We start from the raw sequence: 18,705 nt of genomic DNA, 5'->3' as shown, positions 1-18,705 counted from the left end.
ACGCTCCCTCCAAGCTTAGGAAGCGTGCTCCTGCTGTTATCGAGAGACCATCAATATGCACAGAAGTTAGTAACAAACTCATCTTGTTTGCAGCATGACTGAGACTTGCCTGGCAAAGCTGAAGTATCGATGTCCTCCTCAGAGCAGTGCCAGCATCAGCCCATCGACGTCTGGTCGTTATCTGCTTCACACGTGGGAGAGCACAGGGAGAGCACAGTGCACATCCCCAGTGAAGGAGTCATACACCCGGTTTGGGAAGTGACACTTTATTATCAGGATAGAAGTATCCATTGTAACACAAAACGTCAGACTCAGGGTGTCCCCAGAGGGGAAGCTTCCCATGGGAGGAGGGCCACCCCAGCCAGGTGAGGAGGTGCCCACGGCCTGGCAGCAGGCAGCAGCGAACACACCCTGATAGGCTCCATCCCACCCTCCACATTCCTGAGCTAACCCAGGGCCCCAGAGCCTCCACGAGGAACAAAAAGCACGTGGGTGACATCCGAGCACACCGCGCAACACAAGGTGTAGGGTCTTCAGAAGTCCTTTTATGCTTGTTCTCGTCTGCTGAGTGATGGCAGAGCAGGAAGCACCAGCCACCCCCAAAGCCCACGCTGGTCTCTCTGCCAGGGCCCAGATTTGGGGGATGCTTTTAGGGAAAAGGGTGGTTCCTCCAACCAGCAGTTCCCACCGCCTTCCCAGAGAGATGCTGAGACACTCTGGGGAGTTACGGATGCATTTCACAGTTCAAAGGTGGGGAATGGGTCGTGGCACAGGAGAGCCCTGGGATGGAGCTAGACTTGCCCTCCCACAGGAGGGAAATGATGCTCTTCAGGGGAAAAGGTGGGGTTTGGGACTCAACATGAAAGAAGTGGGAATAAGGAGTTTCCCGCAAAACAGACGCAACCCAATGCCATGAATTAAGGGTGTGAGGGGAGAATTTGTCCTTGCTACCTCGTGAACACCAAGGGTGAGGCACCGTCCTGCCCGGGGGTGCTCCAGGCCTGCCTGGTGGCAGGATCAGGGTGAGCTAAGCGATGGTCTGGCGGCTGAAGAGGTCGAGGGTGAGGGCGCTGAGGAAGGCCGGGATGCTGTCCTGGCGGAGCAGGTGCAGGTCGATGAGCTCCCGGATGGTTCGCGAGAACTCCGTTTCCAGAAGCTGCATTTTTCCACCAGAGGAGCTGGAGGCCTGAGGGGAAAGCAGAGCAAGCCCATTAATACAGCAGGGTTTTAATTCGCCTCCCACCACGCAGGGGAGAGCTAGAGCCATTGCTCCGCAGCCTCCTTCGGTGCGGATCCGCCTGTAATCAAGGCAATGTTATCTGCTGCAGAGCAGGTGCTCGGCGCACGCTTTAATTGGGCTGTTATTGAGTCCTGCCTTTCCAAAGTCTCCGTGCAGAAACCCCCGCGTGAGCCTCCACAACAAACAAGCGGCGCGGTGGGGAGCAGAGCGGTTCCATCATCCTGGAGACCCCACGGGGACCAGGCTCTGCTGCAGGCACAGGGTGACCACTGCAGTGTCACCATCACCACCACCCAGGGCTCGGGTGGCAGGAGCCCCACACAAGCTTCCTATGAAAAAGACTCGTTCCTGAAGTCCTCCCACTCCCGAGGGAGCTACTGGACCTGTTGGCACCCGGTGCAATTCCTCCCCAGCCAGCTGCTGAGCCACCCCGCATCCCTCACGTGTTCGGGAGGTTTAAATCAGCCCCGCAGCCAAGAGCTCCAGAGGAATTATTCCAGAGACGCTCACATGAAAATGAGGGAACTCAACATGTGGGAAGACATTACAAATCTCCTGTAACATATAAAACAAGCAAGAAGAAGAAGAAGAAAAAAAAAAGCTAAATGCAAGAGAAGGAAGGAATGCTTGAAGCCTCTCCTGCCTCCGGAGGCGCGAAAGCTGCTTGTTTATTAATAAACAGCAAAAACATCACAGTACAAATGCTAATGTTTTTCCCCTGCCATTTTCCTCTTCAAAATGTTCCCTCTCCTAATTGTTCTGCAGCTCTGCTTCTCCTCGCAGCCGAGCGGGGCAGTGTGAGCTGTGCCTGGCAGAGCCAGCGTCCCCTGGGGGCAGCAGCAGCGGGGCACTCCCTGCCCCAAAAAGGATGCCAGGAACCAGAGCAGGGACTGCCACGTGAAGGGAAAGCAGGGCTTTACCTGCTGGGAGAGAAGGGAAGCGATAATCGCCGAGGGCCCCAGGGAACCCGTTTGTTCCTGGTTTCGTGTTTTCAGAAGCATGGACACATCTGATGATGAACTTTTCGTGTACGTGTCACTTCTGATTGCGAAGAGCGCAAGGTACCAAGGATGCCCCTGTCACCCCTGAGCCAGGGAGGGAATCTAAACAAGGTTTCAGTGTGGGAAAGTAAATTAGCTTTTGTTTAAATCTCCTCCACTTCATCTTGGTTGTTTTGCAGCGACTCCAAAGGATATTCAGCGCCTTAATCCGCTGCTGCCCACGGCTCCCTGGCTTGCTTGCTGCACCCCCATGTACCGCTGCGTCGGGTTAAAGAGGCTCAGGAGGAGCGGAGCTGCCGAGGACACCGATCGGTGGCACGGGGAAGGATGCACATCTGCAACCCAAGTAAAAGGAGAGGCTGTGGGGAAGCTCTGAGTTGGTCCATGGGGTGGGCCAGGTGCCACGGAAGCAGCACAGGCTTTGTTTTGCAAATCCACCCTGGATGCAGCTGACAGAGGCACTGGTTTCGGAAGAAGGTCCCAGTATGATGAATGCACCGCCTGCGTCTCCAAAGTCAACAGTGAATTGGCTTCATGGGAATGGGAATTCAATCTCTGCACAAAGTACACACTGCCTCCTTAGCAGATTTAAAACACTCTTTGGGCACAAAATTAATTTTCTAAGAATTTACAAGCAAATCCATTAATTGGTTTACTAGTTTAATTAATTAAAGCAAGTTCCTTAAGAAATCTAGCATCCAGTGCCAGACCATTTGCTTGTATTTTATGCTCTCAGAAAGAGAGGAACATAAATGTTTTAAATTTCCCCTCTACTTTGAGCTCACAGGCGTCGCGAGTGAAGGCTGCATTTGAATAATTTCTTTTATACCAGATTAATGGTCATTTCTCTCTGCTATTCTTCATAACTGAAGTTTCCTCCTTCAGCAGAGGCAGCAGAATAATGATCAGAGGAAGCCAGAGGAACAAACACATGCTTCAGACAAGAGCACTACTTCCCACTGCGTTCAATGGGGCTGTGCTTTCTCTCGGTTGTTGGACAGTGGAGAGAGGCAGCGTCTGCCCACTGTGGCCCTCCAAAAACAAGAAAGAAGCAACAACAAAAAGCATCCAAAAGCCCCAAAGCATTCAAAACCCAGACATTTCACCCAGGTTTCTTATGATCTCTTCAGTAACAAGAACAAGGCAAGAAGGCAGCCACTTGGAAAAAAGGCAATTCCTTCTCTGCCGGGAGATGTTTACATGCTAACTTTGAGGATGGATGCACTTGCAGTTCGGTTCGTTCAATTTCGCAGTGCTTTTAAAAAAATTTAGAACCTTGCCTATTTTCTGGGAGTGCTTTAAAATTGGTATCATTGTTACTGTTCTTAATATTTGTTTTTATTGCCCTTTTTTTTCCTTCACCCATCTGTTCATAACGTAGAATCGACTGGGATATATAGATAGATTTGTTGCCATTGAGCTCAACAGCAGGAGTGTCTTTGCAGCATGTGCTTTACAAATGAAGTGATTATAAGAAATAACAGCGATACGTTCCCATTAATTCACGGGATTTCTTTTCAAGAGCCTGCACCCTACCTGGAACCGCGGTGAGCCGCAGGCAGAGGGAAGCACGGGGGCAGCGAGCAGGGAACCACGGCAAGGGAAGGGGATGTAGGGAAGACAAGGGAGAGGACACTGCAGGCGATGCTCTGCTGAATGAACGCTGCAGGCTCCAGTCGTTTCATGCTGTTTTGGATCAGTGCAGAGTGTACCTGAGACTCCAGGTGTAAAAGCTGGCTTTATGAAAGGCACAAAGCTGAAATTTCCTTACAAAGCTGTAAGGGCCCTCCAGTCCTTCTCTTTACAGTTTATAGCTAGGACTTCCTCCACTCATTTTTAATCATTTTTTTTAATTAAAAAAATAATAATCTTAACCCCCAGAGAAAGCTCCTGGCCACAACCCCTGCTAACAAGAGCACAAAGCTGACGGCATGCGCCAAGCACCCACAGTGGCAGGCTCCATCTAACGCAATCACCGTTCACCCCGGTGGTGCCTCCCTGGGAATTTCAAGTCAAGATGAAGCCAAAAGCCTCCCGAGCCCATCTGGGAAATGCCCCTGATGCAGAAGCACTACCAGAACATCATCTCACAGGTACTCTTCACACAGGCCTGCATTGGTTTCTTCTAATTAATGGGAATAAAATCTGCCCGGCTCACTAAACTACTGAGATTCAGGTCTGTGTTATGTTTTATTCAGATCTCAAATACTTGCAAAAAGGAAAAGACTGTGGCTTTCGCTAAGCCCTGTTGCCAGTTCAGCCTGATTTAAGGCCTATCGGGACCTCTTCTAGAAAAGCAGTGGCAATCAGTCTTTGCCCTGTGCTACAGCTCGCTCGGTTCTGCTGGGGGATGCGACTCCTGCCCCAGATCTGAAGGGTGCCACCCTATTTTCTCTTTGCAGGCTGTGCTACTCCATCAGATCTGTGGGCAGATTGCATTATATTGCAAAACATGAAGAAGACAGGTCTATTTACCACATGGTGACATCAGCTTGCAGAAGCTGCTCCTGGCTCTGCTCGGAGAAAGGAGCTGTTAGTACAAGTGCTTTTCCAGGAGAATCAAGATCAGCTGCTGCCTGCCAGAAGGAAACATCATAAATCTTCCTTTTAACCCTGGAAATCGGTAAATTATTCAAGGCTTTAGAGTTTAGATACACATATAAAACTCTCAAAAAACCACCAGTGTGGTGGGAAAGCAAGTCCTCCTCTCCAGCAGGGACCATCATCAAGGAGCAGATGAAACATAGGGCACTGGGCACTCCTGCAGCTGGGAGGTCGTGCAGACCATCAACGAGGCTCTCCCAAGAGTTGTTGCTTTGGTATAACACATGCAAGGCTTCTGGCTGCATTGATTTTGCTGACACGGATTTTTGCCCCCGTGTTGTTCCAAAAAAACTCACTCCCTACAAGCCAAGTCCCAGCATTTCCTTCTCCTTCTTCTTCCAGCTGCGAGGAAGCTGTGTCAGAAGTTCGGCGGCATCTCGTTTGGTCATTTACAAGCTAGCATGGTTCACAAGTGCACCCAGAACTAAAGATATCATTTTTTACAATTTATTGTATATATTTATTTTCCTCTGCTGTGTAACATATCTTAGTGGCTAGAAAAAAACAATGAATGACCCTACTTTGGCTCAAAAACTGCCATCAGCTATAAACTGCCACGCAGCGTGAATGTAGGCATCCGAAGGATCCTTCTTGAAAATTACTAGTTGAGCATAAAACCCAGCGTTCTGGGGGTCTTCAGACTTTGCAATAAGATTGAAAAGAGGATGTTTGCATGCTCCAAGTGAAAGGCTAACATGGGGATGTGGTATCACGAGAAAACAAGGAGTAAAACTGGAAAAAGGGAGAAGAGGGTTTTGAGAATGTCAAAGAATACGACTTGAGATTTCAGCAGTGTGCATATTCTACCTCTGATTTCTACATCAAGAAAATGAAATTCAGGGTTGCAACCCATGCAAACATGAGCTCCTGTATCTTTAAACACACCCATCCAAGGGCTGGAGGCAGACTTCCCAAATGGTTTTTGGTGGAGCTTTGTGCCTGGCACGGCTCAGCTTGGGCACCCCAGCTGAGACACGTGCTGAGGGTGAGGAAGGGTTAAAGGAAGGGTTAAATCCAAGGTTTTGGTAGGGCTGTCAGAGTGGTGTTCTGCCCTCTGGCACACTCAAGATGTTGCCTTGCAGATGCTGCTCGCCCATTCCTACACTAGACAGAACTTTTCAAGTCTGAGATGTATGAGGGGTCACAACGAGCAAGTGAATCATTGCCCAGTGACATTTACCCAGCGAATGTATTGTGGAGGCTCCATCTCTCATCCATTATGCTCCTTCCATAAATCACTTTCTGTGCTGGGTCCCTGCTCTGAATACACGAGAGAAATGGCCCTGTGCTTGCCAAGGGAAGGCCCAACATGGCTTCACACCTGAGACACCACCCAGAGCTTCCCCCTGCCTCACGCAGGCCCACGGGCGCTGCTGGTGTTGCGGGATGTGCCACGGCCGCACTCTGCTCTCACTGCCTCAGCCCCTTGTCCTCGTGGTGCTGCCCACTCTCAATTCCCCAGCACCGTCCCTCATCAGCAGAAGTCCCCAGGGGCTGCTATGCCACCAGATCACCTCTCAAACCCTCCACAATGCTATCACTGTATGTGCTGCAGAGCCTCTGCCATCAAGTGCGGCAAGTCAGGCATGCTCGTGGTCCCGATGGTCCCTCACCACCCACCGCCTACCTTGGCTCCCATTAATTTGTGTAAACCCTGTCAACAGAGCAATCTGAAAACATCTTTTAAGAAGCCGCCTGCTCTGACCTTTAAACAAGAAAATCTTTTTGTTTCTGCCTCTTGCTTCGGACGCTGAGATTTTTCTAAATGTCAAAGGCCGCCCTGCCCACGCGCAGCCGCTACACGGGGCTGGCAGCCTCTCCCCGGCTCTGCCAGGCACCAAGCACAACTCCAAAGCGAAGGTGAGACACCAACACACTCACAAAGCACACTGGGTCACGTCGGCCAGGCACATACACACACGGGGAGCCCATGGAGCAGCCAGCCAGAACACTCAAGGGCCCAGCAAACGCCAAAATCAGCTCCTGCTGCCGATGGATGTCCAGAGTTTGCCTTCTGGGAGCCAGCAGCTGGGTGGGAAGTACAACTTTCTAACACAGACTGGTATAAATATGCATCATTGCCTATGTAAAATTAGTGTTTGCCTTCTTCACTGCTGCCCCGGGAGGGCTCTGCGGTGTGCAACGGACAGGAAAGCAAAAAGAAGGCGTGCGTGCATGTGTGTGTGTGTGCACACATGGAAAGTGCCTGCCGAAGTTCGAGCAATCCAAACATGAGGCTTTGAGATCTGTGTAATTGCTCAAACTTGGCTCTCTCGGGTGATGATATCATTATCAAAATCCCCCAATTGAATTACGCCTCGCCAATCAATCTCTCCTAAGTATCGCGCACCGCTCAAATACCAGGTCCCCAGGTAGCCACTAAATCACTTTAATTAGAGGCTGTTCATTTAAAATTAGAGAAATATTAAAAAAACAAAAAACAAATTGTACCACAAGATGTGCTTACGCCTTGAAATATTTATGAGGTTATTTAGCAAACTGTTTACTGGTTTCCTTCTCCCTTTTTTTCTGGCAGCGGGCAGGTTTCTGCTGGCCTTCCCAACACAGCTCTTGCAGGACGCTCAGCTCGGCATCAATCAAGTCATCTACCTTTCACAAATGACCATTCCTTGTCTGCTGTGAAGTTTCTCCCCCTATAACATCCTCTTTGTAACCCAAAAGAGGAAGAGCACTTCTTTATAATAATTGCTTTTTGCCAAGACCTCTGACCTTTGTGCTGCCAGCTTGCTGTATAAAGTGAATTTATGAGGCAGAGGGGGATGGATGCCTGTAAAGGGCCTTCCAGGAAATGTAATGAAAAAGCTGCTTTTAGCTGCTGAGCAAAGAAAAGCAAGTGCCTGGCAATGCCAAGAAGAAAATTGAAAGCTGTGGTGGGATAAGTGAGAAACAGCCCTGCGTGCGCTGAGATTTATAGCAAACACTTCCTTTCTCTTTCTTATTATTCAACACTGAGATGAACCACAACCCCACAATGTCTTCGGTGCAAGAGGTCACCTCACATACTTCCATTTTAATCAGCAGCACAACCCAGGCACTACACACGGTGACAGAAGAGATGGGGTCCGGGTTGTCTCACCAGCTCAGCACCGAAGAAACACAGCGCAGGGAGTTTATCCCTACAGCTACGTGTTTTGATGTACGAGAGCTACCCTGCACCCAATGTAAAAAAAAGGAAAATGTAAAACAAGAGCACAGCCATGCACTGAAGTATCTGTTCCTCTCTTGACGGGGGAAAACGGTTGGTATTCATCCCAGGGGAAGGTGCTCTGTGCAGTGGAGGGCAAGTCAGCATCTTCTCAAAGGGTTTCTCCCACAGGTTAATGCCCTTTAGACTGTCAAATGTGATGCCATAAAAATAAGATCAAAGGCTTTAAAATAAGGGAAGCGTATTTTTTTGGTTCATACTATTACTATTTTATATCTGAATATTCCTATAGAGCTTTTCATCCTGAAAGACAGGTCTTTGAACTGCTGTGCTTTCACCTATCACTGAGGAGCAACCCCCGGGGTAAAATGTGACAGCTATTATCAGGGTGCATTAATGTTACTCAACAGTTCAGGACAGACAGAGACAAATACATCCAATTTAAAGCACAGGTTTGAAGAACTACTGCTTGGTGTGGATTAATACCCCTGCATTTTCCAAAAGTGCTCTCAGAGTTTTAAAGGACAAGTAGAGAAACCCAAATTCCCCATCTCATCGGTAGGACGCACTCAGGCTCCCACCATTACGGCGTGAATCGAACATCAGCATTGTCAGAGGGGAAAGAGGGGAACGTAAACGATTCATCCACAGGTTCTGATGGGCATCACCACGCCAGCGATCAAGCACGTTCACCCCGCGGAGAATTGCTGCGGTGATACCTAGAAATGGTTCGGCTGAATACGAGACTGGTGAGAGTAAATCACAGCGCGCTGTTCGCGGCACAGAGAAGGGAAAATTGCACTGAATGTCCACTCGGAGCTAATACAGACCTAGGCTAAAGTCAGAGCTTGAGATCCTAAATTACAACTTCTTAACAGGCCTCTGGACTGTTAAATACCATTCACAGCCAGACAGAGGGTGTTTTATAAACGTCAGCTGCAACGGAGTGTAGATGAGGGCAAGGCACAGGGCTGGCAGAAATTTCCTAACGCCATCCTATAAAAATCCAAACTAGGAACTGAAGCCTTTAAAGCCAATGCCTCATGAGAAAGCTCAGGGTCTGTACGAATCGGTGCCTCTCCTTTGCATACGGGGAAGATGTGACGATCCCCCAGCCATAGGTGCAGTACCTCTGACCTACAGCGAAGCCCTTCAGGACAAGCAGCCGAACGCACGTTAGCAGCACTGCTGCCACAACCAAGCGCTGCGGAGCTGGATCGCTGCGGCACCCAGGCTGCAGCTTCCCAGCCATCTGCGAGGTGACCACGTTGGACTGGTCAAGCTGCAGAGTGAGGAGCTAACAAGCGTTAACAACATCCAGCCCATGTGTTCTGTCTAGTAAAATGCCAACCCATCTGTCTGTAACATTAGCGACTCCACAGAAGCCATATGCGGGATAGACATAAATTAGGAAGAGAAAAATCTCCTGTTACTTTCTCTGAAATGATTCTGCAGCCGTAGCCTGCGATGCTAGGGACTGGATGTTATTTAAGTTCTCTTTTCCCAGCTGAATTGCAGCCTTGCGTTGCCTTGCAGCCCTGCCATCCAGAGGCAGTTTCTGGTCTGTAGCTGCCCCTGATGAGCACGGTGGCTTGGTGCAAAGGGAAAAGTGGGTGCAACTCAAACCAGGTCCCAAACTTCTCCACCAGGAGAGCCAGGAGCAGACAGACAACTTGAGGGAGATACCAGGGACTGGGAAATGAACCCCATGCACAGGAATCTCTATTTTGGAAGGCAAACTCATCTCACTAACCAGTCAAGTTGCTTGTCACGTTCTCCTCCATCTCCCCTGCTGGGAGGAGAGCTGGAAGCAGTGGTGGAGCAGAGAACTGAGAACATGGGGTTTCTGGAACACGAGAATGAAGCTCCGACGGCAGAAATGGAAGAGAATCGTCTGTGTGGGCTTTAATTCAGATGGCCTACTTCCCAAAGCGGGGAGAGACTCCGCTTCTTGTGAACTGCAGCTGTGAGCATGAGATCTGTAAGAGAACATGAGCAGCAAAGTTTGCAAAACCCTGCAGTGACGAGGGACAGCTGGAACCACGGGGAGTTTTGATGGCAGCTTTTTGTAAGCTGCCTGGTTGCCTGGGAGATGGGCAGCTGCTCCCCAGAGCAACCCAGCGCTCACCAACAGGCAGAACTTGCTGGAGCCTTCCCTGCTCACTGAGTCACACCAGACATGTGCCGTTCCTCTGCTTCGCTGCTTCTGCACCGTGCTCCTGCCAGGGCCTCTGCTTTCCCTTCCTGGGATTCAAACAAATAAGCAGGAAAAACCACCGTGCGCCCCAGCTGAAGAGCTTGCACATGGCACTGGTGCAAATCAGCCATTCAGGCTTTGGGATTCACTGGCTGCCAACTGGAAAACAAGCCCCCAGCACCCTCTTTGGGGAGCTGGGCACCTGGTTTTGCAGGAGATGGAGGGTGAGTGCGTGCCGGGGGAGGGAGAGAGGCAGGGATGGTTAAACGAGCAGCTTACACACACCTCACTGCAGTGACTGCTACTTGGTGATACAGCAGGCACCGGTGGGTGATGAATCCTCGTTTCTTGGTATCCTTCTGGAAGTCCTGTCTCAAGCAAGGTCGATAGAAGGCTGAAGAACTGAACACAACGCTATGACCAATAATGGCTCAGGAGACCACAAGGGATAAACTGACTGCTGACCAGACAATCAGACCCTAGATACGTGGCTGTAGGACGGGGCAGTGCATGGAGTGTGCCTGTCCCTGGCTTGTTGAGTTTGCAAGGCTTGTGGGGGAAGGCGTAACAGATGGACCTGATGGCAGACTGCAGCTGAAGTTCTCACCATGTTTATTCATTACCCTCTTCTAGTTCTTGTTTGTCATAGTCTGGCACCCGGGGCTACAATGCAGGATGAAACCCTGCTTCAAGGAAATCAGCAATGCGTTAGTCACCCGTGCACAGAGCCAGCGTTACAGGCAGGGAGACTAAAGCCACCGCTCAACCAGGAGCAAGAACTGGTCAATAATTACTCTTTCCCATCAGACTGTGTGACTCACTCATAATTACGACCTGCCAAAGTGGAATTTTAAGTGTTGGCTTTGAAAATAACATTACTTGCTGTTGCAACACCAACAACCAAATTCCACAGTCTTAGCGTGAGTTGAGGAAGATGCTTTTATTTCTCTTGCTGGCTCACAGTTTCTTCATTTTTCTTCATTTGGAATCACTGTCATTAGCACCACTGTCAACAGGACTGAAGTGCTCAAGAGTTGTCACTACCCAGAAAGTCAAAGAAGGAAAGGCAAGTCGGTTCTGTCTAAACACACCACAACTTTCCTGCGTCTTCAAGACTGAGTTTTAACCCTCACTAACCCACTGTGGGAAAGCACATTTCTCAGACAGCATCTATAGCTAGAAGTCAAGATTTATGCTATGAAGACAACGTTATTTCCAAAATCCCACCATTTCTATCTCCACTTCAAGACTGTTGAGTGCACAGAGCTGGTGGTACCGGTAGCTGCATTTGTGGAGTGGCTCAACCAAATCGGCAGTCCATGGGCAGGAAAAAGTCAAGACTGAGGTCGTACGGAAACCAGCCAGTTGGGCTGTACAAACCGAGTGTATTTTGCTTTCAGGAAATGAGGAAACCAGTGTCAAACAAAGAATCCCAGGACGTTTCTCTCCTCATGCAGACAGTGCTGATCCCACCGCAAGGAGGAAGTCTACTCCTGAAGAGACAAAGGTTGCAGCTAAAGAGTGAAGGAACAGGAAGATTTCAGCATTCGGTGAGAAAGGAGAAGAAATTCCAGTGTATCCCCTAGGAGCCCCTCAGACCTTTGGGCTACAACGCATTTGCTGAAAGCTTCTGCTGTAGCCGCCTGTGCTGTCATTTGGCACTAAACTCCTGAAGAACATGGCAAGACAGCAGCGCTGGTTCTCGTGTCTGGATGAACATGCTGCTCTTCCCGTGGGGAAAAGGAGAGGTTTTGCAGTTAGCGAATGCACCGTGTTCGAGCAACCTCGGAGGGATGTGCCCGGGGCCCTCCCGGCTGACACACATCCAGCTGATTGTCTCTTCCTGCCGCTGCTCGCCCACTGACGTGCTGCCATCCACCAGGCAGCTCCTCTTGCTGGAGGTGCGGGGGGGGGAAGAGATTTATGCAGACACCATGTATGCAATTATGAAAACAGAAGACGACACCCGGATATCACACAAATTGATGCATTTTTGCTGGCAGGCTTTTTGCATGATCCAATAACAGCTGTCATGCTCCAGCCTCTCTCATCTGAGCTCTGCTACCACTTCAGCATCCTTCCGTATCCTTTAAGAGGGCTTTCTTCCCTTCCCTCGTGCAGCTCGCTCCAGATGCCACAGCAAAGCTGGCAATAGCATGGGATGCAAAGGGAAGACAGCATGATTGGTTTTCAGAGCAGCATTAAAATGTAACGCTCACTTCTTTAGGCAAGATGCAGCTAATTAGCAATGACCTCGAGGCAACCAAGCTGCTCAACCAGCAATCTCTCCCACTCTCGAGCTCTTTACAATTTGCCCTTTCCCTGTGCCAAGCCTTTCGTCAATCCTCCCTAAAGCCCAACAGCAAACTGCAAACGTACACATACAGAGTCCATTGCCTTCTGGAGAAGGGATGTGGTGGGGAATGACACCGCAAAGGTGACAGAGCCCTTTGGGCTTCATATCTTCTCCAAACACATCCCCCCTCTGCCCAGTGTTAAGGAAAGGAAAGTTTCCCTGCCACACCAGCTCCCACAGTGACCTCTGCAGACTGGGAGCCTGCTGGTCCCCACATCCTCCTGGTTTTCATTGCTCCATGCTTATGTTTGCTTTTGTAAATAGATTTAACCTTTCTAAAATTAACAACAGAAGACTTCTTTTGGCAGAAAATCAGCTTCAGGAAGATGGAGGAATATAGCATTTTCCAAACATTTGAAAGCCGCAGACTAAAGATATGTGTTAGTCTCTCCAGTGCATGCTGTTTTTGCTCATTATTCTGAAATGTTAATACATTAATAGATCCTCTCCTGATTAACGGCTGTACAAGGCTCTCTTTCTAGGAACACATATGGTTCCTTCTTGCCACAATATTGGAATGGAGAGCCAAAATATTTAAACAGCGAAACTAAAAAAAGATTTTATCTCCCCCCACCCCGATGTAAATAACTAATGCTGGAGCCAACCCCTAGCTACAAATGCTTCTTATCTTTCAAAAAGTTCTTAATCAAGTCTGAACATATTGGCTGAGTCCCATTTGAAATAATTGGGCTGTCTGTGGTTACGACAGTGCAGCAATAAAGTCACTGTCTAACATTCATTCACCCCGCAGGATGCTCTGCGCCTGGCTGAAAGGAACACATATGGGTCGGGCACGTAACAAAATGGGGATTTTAAAGCTGGGCACGTGCCTGCAGGGGCTGCTGCCACCTGATGGGGTAGAGGCAGACCCAGGATGCTGCAGGCAAGGTGTGTGCACACAGCTTCTCTTTCCCCACACCTGCAAAACCCAAGAACTGCCCTGAATTAAGGCCATTTTTGGAGACTCCAACACTGCTTTTCCAGCTGTCCATAGCTGGACTGCTGAAGGACATGGGAATTACTGGCACACAGCCCAGAATATGTCGTGAAAAATTCTGGTAGAGGATATCAGGCTTGTACTGGTCAATTGCCAATGCAGAATTGCCTAAAAGATTTGTTCCTCTCCCATTTTTTCCATGCTATGCCATTACCTTTTCTCTCTGCCTTAGGTCCTGCAGTAATCCCACCTGCCTAATGGTTCCAGCTAAGACCAGCAGCAGTTTCCACTTCATGCTGCTCGCAGCACAGCCCATCAGTCCTGTTACTGGCCAGGAGTGACACGACCCTACTGCAAGCAGAAACCTGAAACGTAAAAACCTTTTTACATTCCAAGGAGCAAAACCTGCAAGGGGAGGGCCTGCAGGTTTGCACTCCAGAAAACATTTATCACTACAGAACTGAAACACGGTGTGAAAATAAAAGCTCTCCAAACCTGCTTTCACACATTCCCCAGCACGCCCAGAGGTGTTCCTGCTATGATACACCTCACAATGCTCTTGAGAATTGTTTTCACAAACAACAAATACAAACAAAACAGCAAAAGAGTCAAGAAGTATTTCCTCAAGTACCTGGAATCCAGGCTATTTGTACTCTAAATATACTGTAGAAAGAGGGTTGGTATATATTCAGATGTTACAGAAGGCCACAGGAAAAGATCTAAGCAAACAGTGAACGCTTTAAAACACAGCACATCCCAACTAAGCTGGTGGGTTTATTGCAGATCACTGACCTCTGTCCTGTGGAACCAGCCTGTATTTTACAATTCAAGCTACGTGCAGTTGTGCAGATATAAATATACATCAGATATGCGAGCTCTCTTGTGTAAAAAACACACAGAAAGCAGAAGACACAGATGGAAAAACAAGAGGATGAGTTTCCTTGGAGGTTTCATAGACAAAGATGTTCAAACGAAGCAATTTAAAACCAGAAAGATCTTACAAAGTGCTTCTAAGCATCGCATTTCACTTGCTTGTTTTCGACTTGGTTTGCAAAAAGCCTTAGAGGGAACCAAACCACTTCAGCGGCTGCTTCCTCATTCCTGACGTGCTCTGGAGAGCTTCACTGGGCTCCTTCCCCATGACTTATGCACCACACTTCCAAGGAGAGGCAAGTCTCTAAGAAGGACAATTAAAACCTTTACCTAGTCATTCCTTGTCACACCTTGGAAGGGCAGAAAAGCACCGGCAGAGCTTGGGAGACAAGAAATGGGCTCTGTACTCTTACAAGGCAGCGCAGAGCCATGCACAGCACTCAGCACTCAGGCCCCCCTGTGCTGCGACAGGCAGAGATTCCTCAGGCCACGGGGCTGAAAGGAAAAGTGTGAGATGTAGGATGAATAGCGTTTTACAATAAATAGATCATAAACTGCTCCTGAGGGTGCAGAAGAGGGATGGCCACAATGAAGCCCGCAGCGGGGTCGTGCTGCGTGCCCGGAGGCAGCTGTGGTGCTGGTGGGCACGGTCCCCGCTCAGCGTGCTGCAGTACGGGCACTGCGGCGAGCTCAGGGCTGCTGCAGCCCAACAACCAGCCCATTCATCCTCCTGACTGCTCCATTCAGGGCCAGCTGACTCGTTGTTCCCACAACAGGACCCTGCAAAGGACTTTATTTAAGCAGGAAAACAGATTTGTGTTGTTTCTAAAGGCAATTGAATCTAGTGTTGGCTGCAGAGGCCTGAGCTGTGTTTCTCTCAGTGCCAATAAAAACACCAGGATTGTGGAGGAGACTTTAGAGGCTGTGTTTGCCTTCAGTCTCCCATGGAGCACATCAGAGCGGATGAATGGGTTCCCACAGCACACGGATTGGGCTGCAACTGTACAGAAGTTCAGCGTTTTGAGTCTGCTTCTCCCAACTTCTTGGTGAGTTATTTTTAATTTAATTAAAGCCTTCCCCCAGTTTACTGGTCCGGGGGACATCTCAGGGAGGGGATGGTGAGGTTAAACATGTCTTAGGCTGGTCAGGGAGATGCTATTTGATCTCCTATTGGCACTTTGCATAAGATACGTGGCCCCACCTGTGGCTGAGCTCTGCTCCAAGTGCTTGTGCTGGAGTTCCTGCCCACGTGCTCAAGGCAGAGAGAAGGCGGATGGGGAAACGTCCCCAGAGAAGTGATGCAGAGTGCCTGGGAGTCGCGTACAGCTCCTGCAACTCCTCGAGGAACGTCCAGGCTGCTGGGCCCTTCCTTATGCATACGGCTGGGCAACCTCTTCTGCTAAGGTGCAAAGGGAGGCTGGCGTGAGATGGATTCGTCCTTAAGCTGCTATGCAGGGACGCACAATTCTCTACTTTTCAGTGCCTGGTTATCTAACCTCCGTGCTCCACTGACGTTGTTCCCTGTACGGGATTTTATATAGGTTTCCATGAAGGAATTCACAATGTATAAATAGCGTGGATGAGAGGTGACCTTTACATCTGTGCATGTGGAGATTCATACACCGCCAGGGCTAGCTGGGAGGCTGAAGTCATTTAGATATGTTCTCATCTGAAGTTTCTTATGAATTATTTGTAAGCTATTTTCTCACTTACTTTGTTATAATACTCCCACATACTCACCGACCAGTAAAAATAGCTTAACAGTGAATATATGTTTCGGAAGTCTGTTTGCCTATTTTTCTTTTGTGCAGCAGCTGCTGTTGCCATGCTGTTGTTGCTATGTTTTCTTTTTCCTTTCTTTTTCTTAAAAAGAAGAAAAAAAATCTAGTCCCTAAACATACTAAGCTCAGTTCATGGAACAAAATACCTGAGGTAAAGCCCAGAGGAATATAGGATAATCTGTCTGGAAGAGCACAGCTTATGTGTAGAAGAAGTCCTCCTGACACTAATATACACATTCATCTTTCAAAGACTTAATGAAACTGCAAATGCAATTTAGAATAACTATCAAAAATCTTCAGATAAAGATCATCACAAAAGAATATTGAAGTATCTCAGAAACTGGGCAGTGAAAGGTAAATTATAAGCTGATAAGGAGGTAGGAACAAAAAGATTTTAAAGAATAAATGTGGCCAAGTCTCATCTGGAAAACAAGTCAATAAAGTTGCTCAATAAGCTTGTCGGAACAGTCTTTAAAGCTTGACAGGCAAAACCTGGCTCCGTGGGATGGCGCTGAGGAATGCCCCTGCTCTTTCCAAAGGCCACAGGCCCAAGGTGCAAAATCTGAGCTGTGGGTCCCCGATTGCCACCTTGCACCTTTGTGCCTTTTATGAAGAGCTGAGGGAGTTTGCTGGACCGGGCCTCGGGCTCAGCAATTAGGTTTTGGGAAGAAGTTACCTTGGGTTCCTTGTCTCTCCTTTGCCTTTCAGCTCCAGGGGAGTTTGGATGAACCTTCCACCCTCGGCACCAACCTCCATGGAGGTCTGGGGGGAAAGCATCAATGTGAAGACAAGAATCCACAGTCTCAGCCCAACAGCTGCTAACTTCAAAGACAGAAAAAGTTGTGAGATAGCAAAATTACTCTGGTGGGTCAGGAGTGTAGAGAAGACCTGTGAAATTTGGGTCATTGAGCAACACTCTGGCAGAAGAAATTCAACACAGCTGAGTGCAGGGCAGTGCGCGTTGTTCTGCCAATTTAAAGGACTCTTAACACGCTGATGGGTTCGGGGTGATGTAACCTCTCAGAATAAAAAGCCAAGTGCTACTGTGGCCAGCTTAAAGACAACTTCTCATCACACAGTGTCATTCAAAACAGCAAGTAAAATGTCAAAATAAAATGTGTTTAAAAAAAAAGGGCTAGAAGTACCATATCATGTTTTTATACAATTTGAGAGCGTGTCCTCTTCCCCTGAGCAGCGAGCCAGCCCTGGTGAATTTAGTACGACACAAGGGTGAAAGATAAATTAGGTTTCCTTTGTTTGAGGCGTGTGCTGTGTAACCTGCCTCTTCCCTCTGCAGAAGATCTCCATCACCGACTGCATCCCTGGGTCACCAGGAGAGACATTAAAGACTGGAACAATTTACTGCAGAATTAAGAAGGGCAATAGTAAAATCGGGATGGGTGATGCGGAGACTGCTGAGTAGGATGCTACACAAGAAAAGGGAGCGTTCCCTATTTCAGGGACTCTTCAGCTGTCAGCCTCCTTGACTGAGGTGGGTGAGTGACAAAGCACAGCTGGACTCAAGATGCCCTTCTCTTTCAGGAGTGTGTCTCTTTAGCTGCTGCTTTCCTGCATGGAAAACCAGGTTTTCCTAATAAAAATTACAATAAAACAACCAAGCCCCCACCTGCATGGGGCACAGGTGCCACCAACGACTATGGTGCTGTGCTTTAAGCTCATTTAGAGCAGCTCTGCCACTTTCTGTGTGTTGCTCCTTCCTTTACCCATCTCTCCTCACCTTCAGGCTACCAAATCCCATCTTCCTCATGCTCCTGTCCATGAGGACCACCACTTCCAGCCACGCCAGAGAAAGCACAGGGAGCTGTACAGACCCAGCACTACTGCCTGGGAGTCAGGAGCTTCTGACTGTATTCCTCGCTTTGGGGCCCAGCGTGAACTACACAAGTAGCATCATTTCTCTGCATCTCAATATCCTCACCCTCCGCTGGAACTAATAACAACTCCTCCACCAAGCAGGCATGCTGTGAGAATCAATTGGTATTTGTAAAGCCCTTTGAGAAATGTAAGGCACAGTCTGTATGTGAAAATTATTGATATGATTCATTACCAGGCATTCATACTCTATTTATACAACTCCCAGTCTATTACTAAATATTATGTCCATTTGAATATTGAAATCACTGCTGCTAATAATTTCTGCTAATGTTACACTGGTCTTTTGGAGGTGGCATTTTTAAGCTTGAATGGGAGAATTGTGGAGGCAGTGAAAAAGGGAACAAATGTTAGGAGAGGAATTAAAAAGAGGACAACAGCTCTGTGCAGGCTTCATGGAAAACAATAAAAAATCCATTTAACAAATAACTTTGTGCCAACGCTTATCTGATTCCTCTTCCCTTGCTCTTTCTTCTCATCTGAATTTGTATGAAAATCTGATCTCCATTAGCTAAGGATTAGCCCTTGTCTGTGAGCTGAAAATGAGCAGACCCAAACGCCTCGTGGCTCTCCAGACAGGCCACTCGCTCTCTGCACGTTGGCCCGAGCAACACCCGAGCCCTCTCTCTGTCACCTCTTTCATTTCCAGGGCGCGAG

At 48.5% G+C, this 18,705-nt stretch overlaps 1 protein-coding gene and 1 long non-coding RNA gene across 4 annotated transcripts in view; one reads left to right on the top strand and one right to left on the bottom strand.

Moving 5' to 3' along the window:
• Positions 1-250: 250 nt before the first annotated feature.
• Positions 251-18,705, bottom strand: part of MAD1L1 (mitotic arrest deficient 1 like 1) — a 348,528-nt gene continuing 330,073 nt past the window's right edge. For all 3 annotated transcript variants that reach the window (XM_084536417.1, XM_084536418.1, XM_084536419.1), the window contains exon 18: positions 251-1,186. In XM_084536417.1, coding sequence (XP_084392543.1) covers positions 1,028-1,186 — 159 coding nt within the window. In that variant the 3' untranslated portion in view covers positions 251-1,027. The remainder of the gene's footprint in view (positions 1,187-18,705) is intronic.
• Positions 14,913-18,414, top strand: LOC311444933. The gene is made up of 3 exons (XR_014698134.1): positions 14,913-15,420; positions 16,864-17,647; positions 17,900-18,414. It is a non-coding gene; the product is annotated as an uncharacterized lncRNA (long non-coding RNA).

This window comes from Aythya ferina (assembly GCF_964211825.1).
Source record: "Aythya ferina genome assembly, chromosome: 15".
NCBI lineage: Eukaryota > Metazoa > Chordata > Aves > Anseriformes > Anatidae > Aythya > Aythya ferina.
Note: the sequence above shows the minus strand (reverse complement) of the source record. Positions and strands in the feature narration are given on the sequence as shown.